This window comes from Muntiacus reevesi, chromosome 1 (genome assembly GCF_963930625.1).
Source record: "Muntiacus reevesi chromosome 1, mMunRee1.1, whole genome shotgun sequence".
Lineage (NCBI taxonomy): Eukaryota > Metazoa > Chordata > Mammalia > Artiodactyla > Cervidae > Muntiacus > Muntiacus reevesi.
The window spans coordinates 60,618,041-60,641,929 of NC_089249.1; the positions used below are offsets into that span (position 1 = coordinate 60,618,041).

Genomic DNA, 23,889 nt, shown 5'->3' on the forward strand with positions numbered 1-23,889 from the left:
CATGGCAGGTCTGCGTGCGGCTGTCCTGGGACACATGGCGTGTTCCCTCTTGGCGTGACTCTCGGGACGCAGTGCGTCTGTGTGGTTTGTTTTTACCGAGGGGGACGGGCCGTCTGGGCAGTGCTCCCGGCCTGCAGACACCCCCCTTGGGTGCCGGCAGCAGCGTCCTGTGACCCGGCGGCAGTGAGTGTCTGGCCTGCTGCGGGAGGGCCTGAGCCATGACGGTCATCACGCCTGCCTGCTCACTCCTTGCACGACCCCTCTTATTTCCAGTGACATGGAAATTTCGAGTCCAGAGTTAACACTGGGCAAATTACCTTTACCGGCGACAGAGCATCTGCTCACAGTAAGTTATAAAACAGGAAAAAAGACTCCAGCATATACACTGGCACCAATGTATGTAAATGGGAAGGAACGGCTCAAGCTTAGGCGTCCGTTTTTCAGCACGTTCAGAGCAGGAGGCAGCCTCCCTGGATGTTCACTGTGTGCGCTGGGGGCTTTGGGGGTGCGGGGAGGGGGGCAGTGGCCGGCCCGCTGTATCCGTCTGCATCACTGCTCTCAAAGAAATTAGGTCTTCAGTGAGGAGCGGCCACCTCCACGTGATCACGGAGCGCCCGCTGCTGTCCTGGCACGGCTGCTCCTTTGGTCCCGAGTCAGCCAGAATGGCCTGGCCGGGGTGGGGTGGGCTGCTAGGCAGGCGCTCCCTGAGAACCCCCCCCCGAGGTCCTGCAGAGCCTCGCAGCTGAAGCTCGCGTCCCTGCTTTTTTCTTTCCAGAGTGCGGGGCTGCGTCGGGCGGAAGAGAAGCCCAGGCCCCTTCTGATGACCCGGGGCTCGGAGTGCGTTTCTCTTTCTGTCCTCTGGGCTCCTGGGGGGCAGGGTGCCGACCTTGCCTTCTCTGCGGCTTCAGTGTCACAGGTGCTGGGGTAGTGGAGGCCCCCGTTCCGTCCTAGAAAGAGCTGATCCATGAGGAACCTCAGCCCATGTCCTTGTGGAGTTGACGCCGTGGGCCTTGTTCTGGAGACGCCCTGGCTGTGCCAGGGCAGGTCTGTGGGCCCCGTTCAGGACGCGGCGAGGGACAGTCCTGAGTCTGCCGCTGCGTGCACCCTGGGCGGGCCCCATCCCTGCCCTCACACGGGCCCAGACGAGCCTGCCGTGGGCAGGAGCTGCCCAGCGGGCTGTCGGTCCTGGCGCCCTGGCTGGGATGAGCTTCTCCAGCCGAGCCTGAGACGGGGCGGCCTCCCCGGCGCCTGGTGGGGTTGGATGCCGGCGGAGCTGTGAAGGAGAGAAAGGGACCGTTCTGGCTGTTGGGTTGGGCTCCTTCAGTGCCGGATGTTTTGGAAGCCTGTGTTTAATCTTACAGATCTGTTTGCTCGCCCGTTTACATTAGAAAATTGTCGAGTGCTTCCCAGGCACTTACTGGAGTTGTTTGTTTTCCCCGCTGCTAAATGGTCCCCCTTTGCTTCAGTCGATGAGGCCAGTGGCCCCGCAGGCAAGCGGGCCTGGCCGGGGGGCCGGGCAACTCATCCGTGGCCCTTGCCCCACCCCTGCCTCTGAGTCACGTCTGGCTCCAGCCCAGCTCCACTCCATCCACACACGTGCCGGGCACTCGTCACACACCAGGCCTGGCTCCGTGTGAGTTGCTGGGCTCAGACGGGGTCCTGCTCCGTGAGCACTGAGGTCTGGGGGGACCCTGGGGGGCCTTCGATGGCTCCTTGGCAGGCGAGCCGCCGCCTTGCTGTGTGGGAAGAGAGGACGTGAACCAACACCCAGGGTGCCACAACCCCTGAACAGTCACCTGGGAGTCGGCCCTGACTTCCCAATTATTAGAACCCCGCGAGCCCGGACTGCCCTAGGGGTGGAGGTCCTGAGTGCCCGCGGGGCCTGGCCCTGCCCCCTGCCGCCTAGTATTCACTGCGCACGCCATGGAGCTCTGTGTGAGCTCCGCCATGCCTCCCTGCGTGTCCACCGTCCTCTTGCACCGGCGCGCACACCCGTCGGGTTGGGCTGGCCCTGCTCCCCTTCTGGGGGTGGGGTGCGGGGCCCACTGACGGGGCACATGCTCAGCGTGTGGGCGCCTCGGGTCCCTGCTGCCCCTGCCGCTCGCCACGCTCCTGCGGGAGGAGGCGCCGCCCTTGGAGCAGAAGAGTCCTTCTGTCCTTGCTCTGGGTGGGGGAGTCGCTCGGGCGGGTGGAGGGGGTTTCTGGGCGGGCCGGGGCCTCAGGGGAGGGGTGCGGCGGAGGCCGGCAGACGCCTGGGCTCTGCTGACCTCGCGGGCCTGTCTGTCTCCGCAGAGCAAGTGCACCGGCACCTGGATCAGCATGAGGTGAGGTACCTGCAGTTCGCCTTCCGCTGGATGAACAACCTGCTGATGCGGGAGCTGCCCCTGCGCTGCACCGTGCGTCTCTGGGACACCTACCAGGTGAGGCCCGCAGGGCGTCTCCCCCCAGGGCCGGCCGTGCGAGTCCCCATGAGGGGCCGGGCCCCATGTCCTCCCCTCCAGTGCTGGCCGTGCGAGTCCCCACGAGGGGCTGGGCCCCATGTCCTCCCTTCCTGCAGGGGCCGGCCTGTGTCCCCCCCAGAAGGGGCTCACACGTGTCCTCCGCCCCTCACGTCCTGACTCGTTCTACTCTGGGTCTGTTTGCTGCACTTGAGTTTGCCTTCAGAGCCTGTATCCACTGAAACATGGTCTTTTGGAAGTCCATTTCTTGTCACCTGATCAGCTAAGACCGGGAGAAGAGCTTTCTGTCATTCGTCTGTACCGGGCCTCCCTCTGTACCTGGGCTCCCTCTGTACCGGGGCTCCGTCTGTACCTGGGCTCCCTCTGTACCTGGGCTCCGTCTGTACCTGGGCTCCCTCTGTACCGGGGCTCCGTCTGTACCTGGGCTCCCTCTGTACCGGGGCTCCGTCTGTACCGGGGCTCCGTCTGTACCTGAGCTCCCTCTGTACCTGGGCTCCCTCTGTACCTGGGCCCCGTCTGTACCTGGGCTCTGTCTGTACCGGGCTTCCCTCTGTACCTGGGCCCCCTCTGTACCGGGGCTCCGTCTGTACCTGGGCTCCCTCTGTACCTGGGCTCCGTCTGTACCGGGGCTCCCTCTGTACCTGGGCCCCCTCTGTACCGGGGCCCCGTCTGTACCAGGGCCCCGTCTGTACCGGGCCTCCCTCTGTACCTGGGCTCCGTCTGTACCGGGGCTCCGTCTGTACCTGGGCTCCCTCTGTACCTGGGCTCCCTCTGTACCTGGGCTCCGTCTGTACCTGGGCTCCCTCTGTACCTGGGCCCCCTCTGTATCGGGGCCCCGTCTATACCGGGTCTCCCTCTGTACCGGGGCTCCGTCTGTACCGGGGCTCCGTCTGTACCTGGGCTCCCTCTACCTGGGCCCCGTCTGTACCTGGGCTCCCTCTGTACCTGGGCTCCCTCTGTACCGGGGCTCCGTCTGTACCTGGGCTCCGTCTGTACCGGGGCTCCGTCTGTACCTGGGCTCCGTCTGTACCGGGGCTCCGTCTGTACCGGGTCTCCCTCTGTACTTGGGCCCCGTCTGTACCTGGGCTCCGTCTGTACCGGGGCTCCGTCTGTACCTGGGCTCCCTCTGTACCGGGGCTCCGTCTGTACTGGGTCTCCCTCTGTACTTGGGCCCCGTCTGTACCTGGGCTCCGTCTGTACCGGGGCTCCGTCTGTACCTGGGCTCCCTCTGTACCTGGGCCCCGTCTGTACCTGGGCTCCGTCTGTACCTGGGTTCCCTCTGTACCGGGGCTCCGTCTGTACCGGGGCTCTGTCTCTACCTGGGCTCCGTCTCTACCTGCGCCCCATCCCGCCATGCAGCGGTGCTGTTTGGGTTTGGGGGTGGGTGTGGCAGGGAAGCTCTGACTCTGCGGGAGCTCCAGCCGCGTCTGCCGGAAATACTCCTGGTCAGGACTCACCCGCTGTCTGTGTTTCCAGTTACTAATGATAAAGATTTAAAAAAGTCACTGACAGATTCGATGTACTCTGAAATTTCCTCCTCTCCACCAATTTTGATGAAATTCATTTCTTCAGGAGATTGAGTTTTCTGGAACAAACTGCCTTTGTCCCCTCGAGAGTGGCGTTGCTTATTCTGGCGTCTTTCCATTTATTCGAAGATGTTTGCTGAGGCTGCTCCGGGGCTTCCACACGGCCTTTCTGCCCCGCTCGTGGCGAGCAGGTGCCATGGGTGGACTCGGGGTGGGATCCTCGCAGAGGCTGGGTTTTATTCCTAACTTCGGGAAGCAGGGTTCTTCCTGCCCTGGACGTCAGCTCTTCACGGGCTTAGCTGGGGAGCTGCATGCAGAGGCTGGGCAAGGGGGCCCCAGGCTACGGGCTTCTCTGCAGTGCAGGCACCCCATGAAGCTGGGGTGGCGACCCTGGGGCTCTGAGCAGCCTGGAACAGCCTCGCCCCGCCTCCCCGTCAAGTACGCCCTTGGCCTGGATGCTGCGTTTGTCCCCTGGGTGACCTTAGCCTGCTGCCCTGCCAGCCCCGGGCGCCAAGCTGCTTTCTCCCAGGTCACGGAGAGCAGCAGCCCAGAGCTGTGTTCCCGATGCTGCCCTTGTGCTTCACGCCTGCCGGGGACCTGGGCTGTTTCGGGTTCTGAAGCTCTGGGTTTTCACTTTGCTTTTGTTTGCAGTGAGTATGTTTTAATCGTGTTGGCTTCAGAAACCATGAGTGGTCAGTAGATAGCACCCAGATTCCCCTCTTTGGTTTTGCTTTTCTAGGCACTTGTTGGCCACAGAATTTCTAGCCACTAATGTTTACTGGGACATGAAGTGCTTATTTGGGGGGGTTGTTAAAACGGCCGGCAGCCTGGTGCTATCAGACAAGTCTCGGCAACATCGCAGGAGACAAAGTTTAATATCCCGTGAATTGCGAACGCTCTTCACTTGTGATGGGTTAGGCTGAGATCCTGGCCCCTCCTCATTAAGCACGAAGTTCTCTGTAGTACTGTCCCCATTACGAATAAATTAGGTATTAAGTCAGTCGCATTTTGAGGAGCCGAAAATGGATCTGCGGCATCTGTGGCCCTACACCACTTCGCTACAACTCCTAATAGGTATTAAAACTTTAAGCGCAATTGTGGCATCTTTATTGAGTTAATTTTCCTGAGATTAAATTTCATCATGAATTGACTCATTTGTACCACGGACTCATTGTTGAACTGACATAAACCTGGTCATAAACCTTTTCATATCTTAAAAATTGGGGGTATTTCTATTTTACAGGCCCAAGTAACCATGAAATTGTATTGCATCTTTTGGCAATGAAAACACATAGTAATCATCGGATGGCAATCGGGCGATTACCCTCCCCTAAACCGGGGTGTTTATTACCTGGGCCCTTACAGGTTTCCGCAAGTCCTTAATCCCTCATGGGGCAGCTGAGCCTCCTCCTGGGACGCGTGTCGACAAATGGTTACAGATTAGCACCTACTCTGTCCCAGGCCGCGAACTTGGCGCGGCACAGCCGTGAACGAGGGGCGTTAGTCACAGGAGGGAAGCAGGTGATTAAACAGCAGAGACCACCCAGAAGTGGCCCGACGAGCCCGGGCACGCCCTGTGCCCACATGGCGGGTGCGGGGTGCTGGCTGCCGTGGGGCTTGCGGTGGCTCCGTGGCCCGTCCAGCTCCCAGAGAGCCTGGGCCGTGGGAGGGAGGGGGCCCTTTCTGTCAGAGCTGCTTGACTTCCTCCCAGATCACAGGAGTGGGTGCGCCTCCTGTGTGCCTGGGGTCCCCGACCCCCTAGACACTCTGGGGTATGTACTCGGCTGTGGTCCCACCGTGCACGTGATGACACGTAAGTGGCTTCTCCCAGCATCTGTGGAGTGACACCGCCCTCCCTGTGAGTGGAACAGCTCCCCCCCCACACCCTGGGGGACCTGCCGGTGGAGGTGGGGGCAGCCAGGAGGGCCCGTGCCTGTGGGTTTCCTGAAAGACAGGAGATGAAAGTGCATTTTCTGGCCTGTGTTCCTTTTTTCCTAAGTGGCATTAGAGTGTCGGCCAGCTCAAGATTGCTTTAGCTGTTTGGGGTCTTTTGTGGTTCCGTACAAATTCTAGGTTTGTTTTTCTACTTCTGTGAAAAACGCCTTTGGAATTTTGATAGGGAAGGCCTTGAATCTGTAGACTACTTTGGGTAAGAGGGACATTTCCCCGCACTCATCCTTTCAGTCCATGGATGAGAAGTGTCTGTCTGTTTCTTTGTGTCTTCCTCAGCTTCATTTATCAGTGTCTTTCAGTTTTCAGTTCACAGATTTTCCCTTCCTTGATTAAGTTTATCCCCAAGTATTTTATTTTTGATGCAATTGTAAATGGGATTGTTTTCTTAATTTCTGTTCCTGATAGTTTCTTGTCAGTGTACAGAAATGCACATGAGTTTTCTGTACTGATTTTTTTTTTTTTAATCCTGCAACTTTTCTCGACTTGTCCAAGAAGAAGACATGACTCTCAGTCGTATCCCTGGCTCTTTGCGACCCCATGGACTGTAGCCCTCCAGGCTCTCCTAGCCATGGCATTTCCCAGGCAAGAATACTGGAGTGGGTTGCCATTCCCTTCTCCAGGGGATCTTCCCGACTCAGGGACTGAACCTGGGTCTCCTGCACTGCAGGTAGATTCTCTACCGTCTGCGCCACCAGGGAACTCCAGCTTGTCCAAAGGAAATGAGATTATCTCACAGAGACGTCCGCCCCCTCGTTTTATGGCAGTCAAGACACGGAGCCCCTGACCACTGTGTCCCGGGTTTACAGGCTCTTCTTTTAGGGTCTAGCATTGGTCTTGCCTTGATTTTTACATCCTCTGGAAGAAATTCAAAAAGTAAAAGTTAGGCCACAGATTTGCGTTCTGGAGCTTGGTCCGACGTGTCCCAAAGGTGGGGAGTATTCTCCAGATTTCCAGTCCAATTTCCTGTGACCTTTAGTTAATGACCGTGAGGAGGAGGCAGCAGTCTGCCTGGGGCCGCGGGGAGATGACTTGGCATTGCTGGCAAGGATTGCCTCCTTCCAGGACTCTGGAGGCCCAGGGTTTGCCATATCAGGACAGTGTCCTAGGCCAGCTGTTGGCTTCTTCTCACCGCGTGAGCATCAGGATTCCCAGCCGTTAACCTGGCTCCTCGCAGACCTTCTTGTACTTAACTGCTGGGGTCGTAGAGGCCTGCCTGGGTACAGAGTACAGGCCTGAGCTGGGTTCACGGAGCATCCGGGCACCCTTGCTGGTGCCAGTTGCATTGCTGTAAATAAACCTGCGGATGGTGATTAAATTCCCAACAGGCCTCCTTCCTTAACTACTTGTTATCTGAAATTCTGTGTTCTTTCATTTCACCATGAGAGTGTGAATTAGAGAAGAGAAGACTCTCCCCCTCGAGAGTCTGCCACTGGACGAACAGAGCGGCTGTGGAAGCATGCTGGTGTTTCTCCCGTCTTTATTCTCAGCAGTTCTTTAAACAATACAGTCGCATATTGCATATGATTGTGCTCTCTGCATTTGTTATATTGTCCCGTCATAGTGGTTTTTTTTTCCTTTTTTTCTGTATTAGTTCCTAGTCTTTATAGCCATTGCTTACATGGTTGCATAATATCCAGCCCTGTGGATATATTATCGTCTACTTAAAGGTGGTGGGGTGGACTTGCCGTGTAATGATGGCTGTGATGTGAGGTTTTTGTGCTTAAAGCCTTGTCTGTACTAAGAGTCCCTTCAGAGATTCGCGGGGTGAACGGTCCTCACGCCTCCGAGGGTCTCGATGCAAACCACTCTGGGAGCGTGGGGCTTTCTCCACCCGCGTCGTCACCGGGCCTCTTAATGAACGTGATTTTTCTGAGCTCTAGGCAGTCGGTGGTGGCTCCTTGGCCCCGTTTTTATTTCTGTAGTTCCTGTTAAATTTCTCCGGTTTTGGATGCGTTTTAGTAGCCGCCGTGCAGTGTTTGAAGATAAACTTCCTGTTGGTCCATGGCTTCCCGGGCGGATATTTGTAAACTCTGGGGATTAGGTTGCCTGCGCCCACTGCTGCCACCAGCGCCGGTCCGCCCGCCCCAGGCTGGGCCCGCAGAGCAGGCTGCTGGGAGCTGTCGGGCAGGGGGGCGAGCGAGCCCGCGGACACGCAGGCCTCCCCACGTGGCGGCCGTTTTCCCCGTGTTTTGGAAGAGGAAACCGGGGTTCCGAGAGGCCGAGGTGCGTTCCGGGGGTCTCGCCCGCTGTCCGTGGCCGCTGCTTCTGTGCTTGCTGTGGGCCCAGCTCCGAAGGCCTGGTTTCTGCCCCGCGCATCTGCCCCCAGGTGCGGCCTCCAGGCTCTCCGCTGCGGCGGCTGAGGCTTCGCTGGGCAGAGGTGCTGGCCCAGTGCGTCACGGTTCTGGCTGCGAGGTTTCCTCTCCTCCGAGGGCCCTGGAGTCAGGGCGTGTTGGTCTCCCTCGACCGTGTGATGGCAGGACAAGGCAGAGAGCAGTGGGAACGGGCGTGGGGGCGGCCCAGCCCTTCCCAGCTGGGTGTTTCCCCCTCCCTGCCCCCACGGCCACTTCCAGTGAGCGTCTGAGAAACCTTGACTTTGAGTCTGTCTCTCATTGAGCTCATTCGGGCCGTGGGTACAAAGGTCCGTTCTGGCCTTCCACTTGAGCGTTGAGTTTGTAGTATTTTCACCCAACTTGAGCATACCTATGTCCGTCACCTGGCGATGCTTGCACACCTCGGGCTGGACAGTAACGTAAGCTCTTCTAAAGACTATAAAGAATTGCAGTTTCCCTAAAAGGGTGGTGTTTTTTTTTTAAATTATTTATTTGTTTTAGCTGCCCTGTGCGGGCCTTCTCTCTAGTTACAGTTGTTCAGTCCCTCAGTCTCATCTTTCTGCGACCCCATGGACCGCAGCACGCCAGGCTTCCCTGTCCTTCACCCTCTCCCTGAGTTGGCTCAAACTCCTGTCCATCGAGTCGGCGATGCCATCCAGCCATCTCATCCTCTGTCGTCCCCTTCTCCTCCTGCCCCCAATCCCTCCCAGCATCAGGGTCTTTTCCAGTGAGTCAGCTCTTTGCATCAGGTGGCCAAAGTATAGGAGCTTCAGCTTCAGTCCTTCAACGACTATTCAGTGTTGATTTCCTTTAGGATGGGCTGGTTGGATCTCCTCGCTGTCCAAGGGACTCTCAGGAGTCTTCTCCAGCTCCGAGTTGTGGTGCGTGGTCTTCTCCTTGTACCAGCTTCTCTTGCTGGGGACACGGGCTCTAGAGCGCACGGGCCTCAGGAGGGGCCGTGTGTGGGCTCCCGGGCCGTGGAGGCTCAGAGGTTCTGGAGCACGGGCTTAGTTGCTCTGCGGCATGTGGCATCTTTCCAGACCACCGAGTCTCCTGTGTCTCCTGTATCGGCAGGCGAATTCTTCACCTCTGAGTCACCAGGGAAGCCCCCTAAAAGGCAGTCTTACCTGAAAGGCAGTCTTACCCTGGCTGTCCAGAGGCCGCCTCTCCCCTGAGGAGCGAATTCCAGTGATGAGCAGGTGCAGTTTCTGCCTGAGCCTCAGTAGCACCCCACGTGGTCTCGGGTCTGAAGGTGCCCACCCAGCGGAGCCAGCATGTATTCCTGGCTTTTATGCCGTAGTGGGGGCTGGTAAAGGCTGAGTTTGAAGAGGACCATCTGCGACTCACCCATGTGCGGGCCATGGGTCCCGAGTGGAGTGTGGCTCTTCTGTGTCTGGTTCCCGCTCAGCTGCTGGGCCCTGTCCATCCTGGGGCAGAGGCCTGGGCGCGGGGGTGTGTCGGGCTGCCTGGCCTCCAGCGAGAGTGTGGAGGTGGCAGGCATCACCCCTGAGCGGGACTCTGGGATGCTGGCAGCAGACCCTCTCCTGGACGGGCCTGCGGCAGTTTGTGCCTGGTGGTCAGCCGTGCCCTGCGCTCTCGTGGGCTCTGTTTATCACTCAGACCAAGACGCCAGCGGCTAGTAATCCCCACCCCCCTGTCGTGAGCAAGGGGAGTCGGGACCCCCCACAGCCAGGCTGTCCCCCTGCTTCTGATTCTGTTTTGGGGAAAAGTTGCTGATGGTTGAGCAATCAGATACTTGCGGGATTACATGGCAGGGAGATGCTGTGAGAAAGGGGCGAGTGATTTAGTGACAGGTCCGTCAGCAGCCCACGGTTTCTGGACACGTCTCTGTTGTTAGGCGAGTCTGGCCTCCGGCTGCCACTGGCCCAGCACCGCTTGGATCTCGGATTCAGTTTGCGGGCGATCATAGAGCCAGGCTGTCGCTGGCATTTCACCGTCATGGTCCTGTCTCTGCCCACTCGAACTATACCTGTAACCCCCAGAATGACAGCAGGGATGTGTAAGGGGCCTGTCGGGACGTCTGGGACGTGAGCCCCTGGAAGGCGCCAGCCTGCGTCTGGAGGGTTCCGTCCAGGATGCACTTTAGGACACAGAGGTGCGCGGCCTGACTTACTCCCACCACTGTTCCGGGTAGGCGGGCCCCCCACACCCCCGCTCCCCGGCTCTTTTGTCTGCCAGGGGTGGCCCTGCTTCCCATGGTCCTATGTCCCCCGAGCTGTGTCCCGTCTGGGGCCCTGGCCATGCCCTCTGCACTCACAGAGGCTCTTCCCCGAGAAATGAGGACAACTCAGCCCTGCCCGGGGTTGACGTGTCGTCTCCTGGAGCTTCACACACACGGAGCCCTCGCAGGACGTGCTCTTGGTCTGGCTCTCTCATGCTTTGTAATTACCTCCAGATTGAGTCATTATAATTCTGCGTTGTGAGTGAGTCTGTGCCTGATTATTGCCGAGTCCGCTTTTGCTGTAATGGACTCTTCCCTTAGACTCCCCAGGCGGTTCCTGCCCCGTCTTGAGGCTGGGAGGTATGACCAGGCCCGCCCTCCACCCTCTGCCCTGGCCGCCGGGCGGAACCTGCGAAGCTTTCTGGTGCTCAAAGCCTGTCCCCGGGCGGCCCCTGCGTCACCTCGCTGGGACCACATGTTCTCCGGCCCCCCGACCGTCGGCCTCAGACTCCCGGGTTGCCCAGCCCCCGTGTCCCAGCAGACGCTGAGGCTCCCGCGCCTGCTCCGGGGCAGCGGGGAGGCCAGGACTCGGTCCTGGCGGTCGCAAGGAGACATGGGCGCCTGCTGTCAGCAGGACCCTCGGCTCCTGACCCAGGCTGGGAGCAGAGCGTCGGGTCTGCATGAAGGCCCCGTCTGTCCACAGGCCAGCGCGTCCCAGCCGCCTACCAGGAGAGTGCGGCCAAGCTCCTGAGAAAGTGAGGTCCTGCTGGGTCTGTGTGTAAGGAGGTGTGCCCAGAGCCCTGTGTCTCCGCCTGCCTCCTCTCCGACCTGGGGGCCCGCCAGGGCCTGGGACCTGAGGCCCAAGGGCCAGGTCGGCCCTGCCCGCCTCGCCCCGGGGCCCCGGTCACCCTCCAGAGGTGGACCGAGCAAACCTGAGTTTCTTCCTTTCGGTTTATGAACCTGCTCTAGTTCCCGGGACTGGTGTGGTCCAGGCCCACACACACCTGTTTGGAGCACCCTGCCCTTGCCGGGAGTGTGCCTAGCATTGGCCGCAAGGAACGTGTGTGTGTGACCTCTGTTTCATGCATGGTGAGTGGGTGTGTGTGGGGGGGTGCGTGTGGGGAGGTGTGTGTGTAAAACCTCCAATTCATGCACAGTGAGTGGGTGTGTGTGTGTGTAACCTCTGACCTACGCACGGTGAGCAGGAACTTGCCTTCCAGAGGATGTGTCTGCTCTACCACGGCTGACAAAGCAAGCAGCTTCTCACAAAGAAATACCTAAATATGCATGAAGTCCTAATTATTAAAAAAGTATTGTGTTTTAATTTCTTGAATATTAAAAAATGGGAATATAAATGCAAATGCAGTTTGATCAGCCCCTGGGACCCTTTGCGCGCTCAACTGATGAGTGCTTTGTGACAGCGGGCTCCCTTCTCGGAGGTCGGGGGGGCACGGGCCTCAGGCGGCCTCCCCGTGCCCCTGTGTAACTGCAGGGCCGGGCCCTGTTCCAAAGACCAGAAGTTCCTCGTCGCTGGCTTTCCTCTCCGCCTTGCACAGGCCACTTGCAGGCGCCCACCATCTGGTGGTGTTATTGTTGGTGGAGGCCTGTGGGGTCCGAGGCTGGCGGCGTGCCTTCTCTGCACACGGGTGCAGATCCCCAGGCCTGTGCTCTGAGGCCCAGCGGCCTTGGGCATGTCCACGGCTGGGCCCTCGGGGTGGGGTGGGGGGCGTGGGCCGTGGCACCTAGCTCTAGCTGTCAGCCTTGGGTTTTTTCTTTGGGAGGGGCTTCCCAGGTGGCGCTGATGCTAAAGAAGCCACCTGCCAGTGCAGGAGATGGGAGAGACACAGGTTCGATCCCTGGGTCGGGAAGACCCCCTGGAGAAGGGCATGTCAACCCACTCCAGGATTCCTGCCTGGAGAATCCCATGGACAGAGGAGCCTGGTGGGCTGCAGTCCATGGGTCGCAAAGAGTCAGACACGAGTGAGCACGTGGAGCTGACGTGTACCCACCCTGCGCCCCAGGTCTGTGGCCTGGGCTGGTGAGTGCACCCTCCCTTCCTCGGCCCCCAGCTGTGAACGTGTGCCCCTCACAGCGCCCGCCTCCCCCCGGGTTTCTCACACTGCGGTCTGCACTCTGCCCGCTGCGTGCTACGAGCCTGGTGTCTGAGCCTCCTCCACGTGGGCATGTGGGGCTGGCCCTCGCGGGGCTGGCCGGCTGCCCGCTTGCTCTGCATGGACACAGGCCCTGAGATGCTCCCGGCAGCGTGGGGAGCTGTGGCCCAGCCCAGCCCTGTGCGCGGACCTGCGAGGGGTCCTCACAGACACAGACCTGCCTGCAGGGGCCTGCGGGGGACGGGCAGGGCGTGGGTGCCCCTCAGCTTAGGGCACAAGTCTCCTTGGGGACCCTGGAGATGTTTGGGGAGCACAGTCTGAAGGGAGAGCCGGGCGCCCTTCCCACAGGCCCGAGGGGAGGGGACGAGGCGGGCTGTGACTGCTGCGGTGTGTTGGCTTCCGAGGTCTCAGGGACCGAGCCCCCCACACACCGGGGGCTCACCGCTGCAGGCACGCATCCTCTCACAGGGAGGAGGGCACGGCAGCCCCCTCGCGTGTTCTTGCTGGAGAATCCCATGGACAGAAGAGTCTGGGGGGCCCCAGTCTGTAGGGCGGCAGAGTTGGACACGACTGGAACGGCTGAGCCCACACACGTCCTCTCAGGCTGGAGGCCAGAGCCTGGAGTCCAGTGCCCGCGGGGCCGCTGCCTCCTTTTCCTGTTTGAGCCCACTGTGTGGCTTGTGGGCTCCGGGTGCCCGGCCAGGGCTTGAACCCAGGGCCGCTGCATTGGGAGCCCGGAGTCTTAACCCTTGGACCGCCGGCGGAAGTCCCAACAGTGGCAGTTTGTTTAGTTTTCTGGCCTCGTACCGAGTGGCCTGTGGGATCTCAGTTCTCCGATGGGCCAAGGCCTCGCTCCTTCTGGAGGCTCTCCCAGCCTCTAAGGCCCCCGGCGGCCCCAGTATTCCCTGGCTGGGGGATGCAGCACCGCAGTCCTGGCCTCGGTCACCATGGGGACGTCTTCCCCGTGTGCCTGCGTCCACTCTTCCCTTCTCTGATACGGACCCCCAGTCTGCGGCTTCACCTTAGCTGCATCTGCAAGGACCCTGTTTCCCAGCAAGGCCGTGCTCACAGGTCCCCCGGGGTTAGCAATTGACGATGGCTTTCGGGGGACACAGTTAAGCAGATGGGCTGTCCTGGCCCCGAGCCTGGCGGGCGTGCTGAGGAGGAGCAGGTACTGGCCTGTCCCTCGGTCCCGTGCAGAGCAGGCCAGCGCTGGCGGCTCCCGGGCGGCTCCGGGGGTGGTCTGGCTCCTCCACGCAGGACAGCTTGGCCTGTGGGGTCACATGTGCTTCAGTAAAGATGGGGCCAGGAGCACAGAACTGCTGTCCAGCGTTTGCCCACGTTGAGCTATTCCGTGTCAGGAAGGATTAAATGGTTCAATCGGATCCATTTCACCTGATGGCATTTTAAGTGCAGAAATGGTACTACATTTTCAGGGGGACAAAAAGTCCTTTCCTTATGGCTGTGAGTGCCCTGTTATCAGCAGACCTCCGTGGCTTCAGGGGCCAGCCGGGCCCTGGCCTGCCCAGCAGTGGCCCGAGCCGAGCCCCTGTGCTGTCTCCGTCGCGGTGAAACTGAAGCCAGGCGCGTCTGGGGTTCCTTAACCGAGAGTTGCCTCGAGGGGCTTTGTCTCCATTATCCTTGGGATCTCGGGTGCGATAAGGTGTTAGGAACGAGCTGCTTTTAATTAAATTTCACAAGAGAAAAAATGTTAACTCTAGAGGCGTCTTTCTTTTCTGTAGCTGACAGCGTCTTTAGAAAAACCTACCACACACGTTCATCTCTGTCATTATGAAGAGGCCGTTCTGAGGACCTGTCAGTGCTGTCGGACAGGAGGGGAGTCGCGGTTAGCAGTGAAGGGTATTGTTGAGTCTGGCCTTAGCCCTGCCCTCACTGGACGGATTCCTGGAGAGTCCTCAGATTCCCCACTGATTCTAGGGGCGGCGAGGTTAAAGATCTGGACGTCTCCGCCTTGCCCTGCCCTCGTCTGCACCCGAGCACCGGGAGGGAGGTGGGGAGAACCTCCTTCCAGATGAGCTTGCTCGCCGGAGCCTCATCCCGCATGCGCCGGGCCTTCTGTTGCCCAGTCGTGTCCCTGTCTCCTGGGGCCAGGACCCTCCAGGCTTCGGTGTTTGGTCTTTAGTGAGTAACCTCAGGTCCTCGGGCAGAGGGCCCTCAGACCCCTGGCCACTTTCTGCTTCCCGCTTGTCTGGTGGCAGTGTGGGGCGAGGGTGGGGGACGGAGGGTGAGTGAAAGGATTCTGCAGAGACGCTGAGCCACATTTTGGGCCCACTGACTTGGAGGGGCTTGGGCATGTGTGAGGACCAGGCCCAGTGGATGACTGGACCCAGGGACCAGAAGCGAGGCCTTGTCTGAAGCCGCCTCGTGCTGGGAGGTGTGGGACACATGGAGAGTATGTTCACTGTGTGTGCAGGACAGTCACTCAAATCTCAGAGGGCTGGGCTTGCCTGGGGCCGCCCTGGGAGTCTCCCACGGAGCAGGTGTGCCCCTGGGGCGGCGAGGAGAGCCGGGCCACTGACCGGCCCTGACCTCAGAGCCCAGGGGAACCTCTGCGCTCGCCCCGCCCCCTTCAGCTGGTGGTTTGCAACGCTTGTTCTGGACAGGTCGTTGCAGAGCTTTCGGGGCTGTTCTGCTCTGAACTGGGTGGCACTGTTCCTGCAGGCCTCCTACCTGTGTCCGGGTCCCTGCTTGGTCCTGCCTGACGCCAGCCTGTTTTAAAATCTCCGAACCTCCTTCCAGGACTGTAGAGGAGAGGCAGACGCTGAACGGTGAACCCCAGTGCCGCTCTTTCAGGCGTTGAGTCAAATCCTGCCCCCTGCCTTGCTCTTCCTAGTGCTGAAGCGGTGAGACTCATGGGGCGGGGGTCGGGGGGGTGGGCAGGGCCTGCAGAGATGGGCACCAGCACACACAGGGCAGACGGGCCTTTGTCCCCGAGAGGCTTCCCTCTGTGCGGGCACAGCGAAACCTGGGCTTGGCCGGCGCAGGGCGGGCCAGGGCCAGCCGACCGCTGCCGGGTCCTCGGAGTTGCTTCTGGAAGGCCAGGCCCGTCCTTTCCAGCCCAGGGCGGGAGGAGGACTGTGTGCGTCCTCAGGGGTCAGGCCGGAGCAGGAGAGATGCTGGGCTGGAGCAGGGCCTCGGGAAGGGGCTGGGGGTGTTTATGTAGTAACTCAAAAGAAAGCGGCTCAGGCCAGACAGACGCGTGCACACAGACAGCCGTGCCTTTCTCAGCGTTTCTCCTCTTGAGGCTCTTCTGGGTCTGCCTTTGGAGCCGGGGTGGATGGGGGTGTCTGCTGGTCTCGTCTCTCTGGAGCACACTTGTCCATCTGTCTGTCCGTCCCTTTTGGACTGGTCCTACTGCTCATGTGTGTGTGTGTGTGTGTGTGTGAGTCGCTCAGTCGTGTCCGACTCTTTGCAACCCCACAGACTGTAGCCCACCAGGCTTCTGTCCATGGAATTCTCCAGGCAAGAATACTGGAGCGGGTTGCCATTCCCTTCTCCAGAGGAACTTCCCAACCCAGGGATCGAGCCCAGGTCTCCTGCATTGCAGGCAGATTCTTGCTTGTGCCAGATACTAAAATACGAGTGAGGCAGCGCCTGCTGCATCGGGACCTTCAGGTGCGTGGGGACAGAGGGTGGGCGGGCGCCCCTTCGATGCAGCCGTGGAAGGCGTGAGATGGGGGCGGCTGGGAGGATGGCTCCGCCGTTCAGGTCGCTGCAGGCTCTGGCCTCCTGCCCCCTGTTGCCCCGCAGGCCAGCAGTGGGGGGGTTGCAGGCAGAGGTCTGGGTGCCAGGCCGCGGGGGCAGGCACCGCCTCAGGCTGGTGGGCCCCGTGTGCGGCCCACCTTCGGGGAGAGGACCGAGTTTCCCCAGGCCCTTCCTCCCCTCTGCCAGCGTCTCTGGGGTACAGCAGACGTTGCACTGGGCCTTCAGGGGAGCCAGCCTCCCGCAGGGAGGGGTGTGCAGCACAGCGTGGGGCAGGGAAGGGGCAGGGCCTCCTGGCGTGCCGTGGTCTTGTTGCGCCCGGCAGTCTCCCCCGCGCCTCACGGGGACTCTCACAAGGGACGCCTCCTGGGCTGGATGAGCCGGGATCCTGTCGTCAAGTGGAATCCGCAGGGTAACTGTCTTCAAGCCCCGGGGCCAGAAGCCCCAGAGGTTTCTCTATTCATGGACTTGTGTTGTAGGGAGATGTGATAACTGATGAGTATCTGTGGAAATGGATACGATTGTGTCCTCTTTAATGAGCTAACAATTTCATGCCGAAATCTCAGCAGCGCTATTGTTTAGAAGACAAGGACACATGCAAATGAGGCCAGGGCCCGGATTGTGGTGGGAACAATGCAGGCAGCCTCTTTATTGGGCTCATTAATTAATTCCCCATCAGCCAGTTTCCCTGGGAGTGAACTGGAAAAATAATTAAAATGATACATGAGGTAAGGAGTTTAGAAATTCGAAAGGTGAAGGCGAGAATTAGTTTAATACATAATTAGACATATTATTTGTGACTGCATTTTTTTTTAAGCGTGTTTCACGGAGGCAGTGGGGTCCTATTTTTAGTGCTGGGTAGCTCATAAATACCATTTGGGGCTGTTTTTCAACTCATAAAGGCTCATAAATTTTCTTAATGACATTAAGTGGCTAATTATATTGTACATTGTTAAAATAACTCCAACTGCAAAATCGAATAATACAACAAAAGTTTCAAAAGCAAGTTTTTAGAGGAGTTAATTTGGCTGAATTACCAAGTGAAATTCTGGGTGTTTGCACCCAGCTGAAAGAGGTTCAGCAGAGAATCTCCGGGCTCTCCTGATTTGCGCTGTAGAGTTGACCCCCAGGATGAACCTTGCCCACCAGCCACCAGCCTGCCTGCTGCTGAAGTGAGCGGTCCAGGTGGGAGGTCCGCCCCCTCCGCCCCCCGGCAGGTCCTGGCCGACCTCTGTGTCCACAGCTCTCCAGGGCAGGCTAACCCAGCAGGACGTGCATTCCCGCCGTGCTGTCTCTCAGCCCTGGTTGCAGTGCTGTGGGTGTCAGGCTCCGCAGATAGCTGTCGAGTCCGTCCTTGAATCAGCATGCTTGAGTTCCACCAGCCTTAAACGCCTGGTCAGCGTCGCCCCGCTCCGTAGGATCCCACCGCTGGGAGGAACCACTGCCGCCCGAACCGCCCCGGTGTCCACCTACGTGGCTCCCTGTGATTCAGCGTCACTGCGAATTGCATCCCAAAGACGGCCCAGCATTCCTGGGAATCTGGAGATATGTTTCTATTTATTTATTTGGCTGTGCCAAGTGTTAGTTGTGGCCTGCAGGGTCTAGTTTCCCCCGACCAGGGATTGAAACTGGGCCCCTGCGTTGGGAGCACGGGGCCCCACCCGCTGGGCACCAGGGAAGCCTTGGCATAAACATTTTTTAAGATTACCGATGTTAAATTTGAACCCTATATTGAGGCTTTTTTTTTTTTTTAAATGAGTGACTTCAAACTCACCTTGAGAGCCAGTCTCCTGAGCTTCTGGAGAGAAGAACGTGAGCCCTGATGAAAGAACAAACCCATTTACGAAGGGCCCACGGGTGGCAGCTGCCGGCGTAAGCACCTGGTGTCACTCACTCCGTGGCTCGTGGGGTCATCAGCTCAGTGGGCCGGGAGCCAGGCCCACCCGTGCCTTCAGCGGGTCCTCGGGGGCTCAGGACCAGCCCGGGGTCTCCTGGCCACGAAGCCGCTGGGGGTCGGCTCTTGGGACCCGGGCCTCCCGCTGGACTTGCTGAGGCTGCGGCCGCGCGTGTGGCCCTCTGCTGCCGTTTGGCGTCAGTGCCGGCCCCCTCTCCTCCTCGCTCCGCGTGACCTGCAGGGCACCCTGTCTTTCTCCTCTTTCTCGCAGGCCTGCCCCGAGGTCTGCGGGCTTCAGCGGGCTTCCCTGCACCCTACCGTTCGTCTTGGCTTTCACCGTCAGAATTAAAGGGGGAAACCCTTAGCCCAGGGCTGGAGGGAAAGGGGTCCACCCGCCACTCCCATTCTTTGCTTTTGAACGGAGCTCTGTCCGCTCATCACCCCGTGATGCGATCTGTCAGCCCAGAAACACTTGCTGGTGCTTTATGGCTGTGGTTTGCCGAAGTTCTGGGAAAGAAGAAAGCAAACCGGTGAGTCCTAATAAATAAAAGTTATTTCCTCATTTGAATCTCCCTGTCCGGAGAGCCATATGATGCGGGCATCAATCTTCCCTCCGTGCGGCCTCCCGGTGAGTCAGGCGTTGGGGGGGGGTGGGGGCGGCGGTCTGATGAGAAGCGCGTTTGGCTGAGCTCAGCCTCCCTCCCCTGCCTCTTCGGATTGCAGATGACACAGTCAGCTTAGTTCTGGAGCCGTGCCCCTTCCCCGGGCCTTAGGATCTTTACCGTATGAAGCCTCACGTTTCCGGGTGCGTGGGGACAGTGTGGAGACCCTCTGCGTGTGTGCACAGAGGTGTGCTTGCTTGTGGAGGGCCCGCTGAGGTGGGGACGCGGGCTGGGGGACACACCTGGGCTCTGGGAACTGGAGGGAAGTGGGGGCAGGGCCCGGGAGGCTGGGGAGGGGGGCGGTGGGCAGGGAAGGGAGGCTGTGCAGCTGCCTGGAGGGACTAAGACTCAGGCCCCTCGGTCTGGCCCCTGCCTCCTTCCCTGCTCCCCAGCCCGCGTCTCCTGCGTGATCCTGAAACAGTCCCCGGAGCGTCCCCGCAGGGCCTTCCTGGCTCCAGGACTGCAGTGCCCCATCCCACACTTGGCCGGAAGTGACCTTCAAGTTGGCTCAGCAGAGTGGCCTTTTCCACCAGGTTTCAGATGTAGGCACCGCCGCTTCCCTGCACCCACAGCGCTTTGCTGGACCCCTTTGGTGCCCCTGCTGGTTCACGGGGTCACTTCTTCACACCTGCACACACTTGCCAGGGAGCCCTTGAGGGTGGGGCTCCGGGCCGGGCTCCGTGCCCCAGCACACACACACAGCCTGGCAGCCCGGCGTCACCGAGGGCCGCACGGGGAGGTGGTGGGGACCGCTTTGCCTGTAGGGGGCGCTGGTAAACACCTGCCAGGCCTGGCTTCAGGGGAGGGCGACGCCGCCGGTCGCCCCCCACCCACACTGGGCTCTGTGCCTCGTCTCTTGAGCTGCGTCTTGCGGTCTGGGTCCGAAGGCCGGGCTCTGCTCTGCCCACTGGGGGCCAGGGTGCAGTCCTCTGCTGCAGACGGATCCACAGCCCTGCAGGAAGGACGGATGGCCCCAGGCAGCTTCCTGCTCCTGGGGTCAGATCACAATGTAACACCGAAAGGTTCTAAATTTATTAAAGGCTTTCTTTGGGGGCTGGAAATATGCGATAGATTTTCTATCCCTCTCAATTCTCTCTTAAAATTTAATGCTGCCATAAAAATGATGGATAACAAATTATTCCAGGAAAAATGATACCGAAAGACTCTTCTAACTATTGAAGCAGAAGTGTAGACTGGGTGAGGAAATATATGTGACCCAGAAAACTCACAAGGAAACAGGAAATCATGTACTTTGTGGAAGCCACAGCTGCATAATGTTGTTCCAGGCTGTGGAACACAACAATTTTTATTCAAGGTATTGAAGTAGTGAATCTATTCTGTGCCTCTGGCACCTTTATTAACACAAGAACCTCATACCATCCTGGGGATCCATCCTGCCGGCTTTTCTGCTTGGAACATCAGAGTCCCAGCAGGGAAGATCAGACCCCAGAGTCGAAGGCAGAAAGTTCCCATTACACACGAACCTTCCTTGGCCCACCTCGGGGCATTGTTCCAGAGAGTTCCACCAACAGGGTCTTGGGGTTTTTTTATTTTTTAAATTATTTATTTGGCTGTGCTGGGATTATTTATCCGCAGCATACGGGATATTTAGTTGCATCATACAGGCTCTTAGCTGCTGTTGTGAGGTCTAGTTCCCTGGCCAGAGATCGAGCCCAGGCCTGCTGTGTTGGGAGCATGGAGGCTTAGCCACTGGACCACCAGAAGAGCCCTGCCAGCATGGTTTTGAGCCGTAAGAGGCTGTGGTTAAAGGACTCAGTTCAGTTCAGCCGCTCAGTCGCGTCCGACTCTGTGACCGCATGAATTGCAGCACGCCAGGCCTCCCTGTCCATCACCAGCTCCCGGAGTCCACACAAACCCAGGTCCATTGAGCTGGTGACGCCATCCAACCACCTCATCCTCTGTCATCTCCTTCTCCTCCTGCCTTCAATCTTCCCCAGCATCAGGGAAGATGGACTTTTCTTTTCAAATTGACTCATCTTTTCAGATGAGTCAGCTCTTCACATCAGGTGGCCAAAGTGTTGGAGTTTCAGCTTCAACATCAGTCCTTCCAATGAACACTGAAGGACTAGGACTAGTTAAAGGACTAGGACTGCCCCAACCAGACGCAGTGATGGTGGTGGAAAGGTGACCTGACGGCCAGACCACAGGCCGGCAGCTGGGAGGACGAGATGTGTACAGAGCGGACGCAAGCACTCAGACCCCCTCCGCAGGCTGAGGAAAGCTGCTGCTGCTGCTGTCGCTGCTGCTAAGTCTCTTCAGTCATGTCCAACTCTGTGTGACCCCACAGACGGCAGCCCACCAGGCTCCGCCGTCCCTGGGATTCTCCAGGCAAGAACACTGCAGTGGGTTGCCATTTCCTTCTCCAGTGCATGAAAGTGAAAGTGAAGTCGCTCAGTCGTGTCTGAGTCTTAGCAACCCCATGGACTGCAGCCCACCAGGCTCTGCCGTCCCTGGGATTCTCCAGGCGTGGGTACTGGAGGGCTGCCATCGCCTTCTCTGGAGGAAAGCTAGTGCGGGGCACACGGCCCTTGGCTTACCGGTGGGCCTCGGGAGCGTCCCATCATGGGGATGTTGTAAAGAGCGTGTATTAAAAGACAGTGATTCACACCTGACTTGCTGACTGTCTCCCCCCAGAGCGGTGAGCGTGGTGGTGCTGACGTCCCGGGATCCCGCCAGGCTGTGGCTTAGGCGGAGCTCCAGGCGCACTGGACGGAATGGCCAGGGTGGGCGCCCGTGGTCACTCTTGTCTTCCTGACACATGTCGCCACGTCTACTGGGAGGACTTGGGGCCAGGCCTGGCGGGTATCAGCCATTTCCAGCTGGCGGTCACCATGACAACTCAGGAGGCGCTGGAAGCAGGCTCATTGTTAATTCTGAGTCTTGACCCTTCCCAGGCAGCCCCACAGTCTTTTCTCTGGAGAGAAATAGGCTCATTTGTGAAATGTGTCTCTCATTGTTCCCAAGCTACATCCACTCAAGTGAATAATTTACCTTTTTGTATAGGTTTGGAAGAAGAGTCGCACACAATCCGTCTAATACTCTCTCTGTACACATTTTAATGTCGGCTTCTTTAAGCTGCGCTTTGACAGCCAGCTGCTCGGGGGAGAGGCCCCAGGTGGAGCTGCCTCAGTGCTGTTGTCCCGTTGGTCCTGGGAGTCTCAGAAGCTCCATCCACCTGGGCAGCTGCCCCACTGCTTTCCGGCCTAACCCCTCCACTGGCGCCTCTCCTGCCATCAGATGAAGCCCAGAGGCCTCGGCTGGATGTTTGGGAGCTTCCCGCTCCAGCCCCCGCCTGCACTTCCAGCCCGTCCGTCAGGACTCTGGGGAGCATCTGCTCTGTGCTGGGCCGGGCCCGCAGGGATGGCGAGGAGCACAGAGGCCAGTGAGATGCAGCCCTTGTTCTGTGCCCACTCCCCCTCCCACCCACCCAGAGCTCACCACCGGCTGGATAAATCAGACTGAGCAGAGGGGGCAGTCCAGAGCCTGGGGCAAACCCAGGAGTTCTGGAGAACTCAGACCCCACGTCACAGGTCCCGTGATCCTCAGATCACCCAGAAATGCTGATAGACTGTCAAGGACAGACCTGTGAGTGCAGGAAGGCAGAGGCATCCCAGAGGCCCAAGTCGTAGTGGGGGTGGGGGTGGGGGCGGGGCACTGCCTGTCTCTAGGCTTGGGTTTGAACAGACACTTGGGGCAGGAGACGGAGTCTGTGGCTCTCGCAGGTCGGGAGTGCAGGGCTGAGGCACCTAGGCGAGGCCAGACTGACAGGCCAGAGGCTTGGATGAAGGATGAACTAGGGACACACCCGCCTGACAGCCTGGGAGACAACCGCACACACCCCTGTCTCAGGCTCGGCTCTCAGGGCCGTGGAGGAGGGGTGCTCATCCCTGGGAGCTCTGCTCAGGCAGCAGTTAGCGCTTGCGATGACAGCAGCTGCGTAACCTGGCAGCCAGTAAACGGACAGTTAGCACAGAAAGATACTAACGGCTGTTAATATTGCTGCAACACCTCACATAACTATGACTGGAGATTCTAATTTTTCTGCCCCAGTGATTGATAAAATAGGCCCCAAATCTGTAAAGATACAGGAGATATAGAAATATCATCAGGCAGTTTGCTGGAGTTTGTTAATAATCCAGTGAGTTGGGATAGCTAACCACATTCTTCTCAAGTACACAGTGGCCAGTAACCACAGTAGTTTATTTCCTGGGCCATAAAGTAAGTCTGAAAATTTAAAAGAATTGAAATTATACAGAGTGTGTTATCTAACCATAATAGAATTAGGTTATAAATCAATAAGAATGATGTCTAGAATTCTTCAAATTTTTGAGAATTAGGCAGCATGCTCACTAAAGAACCCTTGAGTCAAAGAAATCAGAAGGAAATCAGATACTATTTTAACTGAATGAATAATAAAAATGTAGCATTTGAATCTGTATGCACCTGAAGCAGTGCTTGGAGAGCTGCTATATTGCTGTAAATGCGCCCGTCAGAAAAGAAGAAAGATTTAAAATCAGTAATTTTAGTTTCTCCCTTCAGAATCTTGAAAAAGAAGAGGAAATTAATTACGAAGTAAGCAGAAGGAAGGAAATAAAAATGACAAGGGCAAAAATCAATACCATAGAAGATGGGCAGGCAGTAGAGGAAATAAAAATTGAAAGTGGGTTTAATGAAAAGTTCAGCAACACTGAGAAATCTCCAGCCAGGCTAATCAAGATGAAGGGAGAAAAGAAAAAGAGGAGATGCGAGAAAGACCACTAACATGAAGAAGAGGAGGCATCACTACAGGTCCTACAGATACTTAAAAAATAATGAGGGGATATTATTAACAACTTTATAACAGTAACATTAACAACCTAGAGGAAATGGACAGATTCCCAAAGGATCATGGAAGAAATAAGAAGCCTGAAAAGCCCTGTATCCGTTTAAGAAATGGCTTTTGTAATTGAAAACCTTCCTACAGCTGCAGGCCCAGATGACTTCACCAGTGAACTTTCAAATACCTAAGGAAGAAATAATACCAGTCTT

At 58.2% G+C, this 23,889-nt stretch overlaps 1 protein-coding gene across 2 annotated transcripts in view; it reads left to right on the plus strand.

Moving 5' to 3' along the window:
• Window positions 1–23,889, plus strand: part of TBC1D22A (TBC1 domain family member 22A) — a 260,473-nt gene that overhangs the window by 194,744 nt on the left and 41,840 nt on the right. For both annotated transcript variants that reach the window (XM_065945555.1, XM_065945561.1), the window contains one exon: window positions 2,293–2,420. In XM_065945555.1, the coding sequence (XP_065801627.1) occupies window positions 2,293–2,420 (128 nt within the window). The remainder of the gene's footprint in view (window positions 1–2,292; window positions 2,421–23,889) is intronic.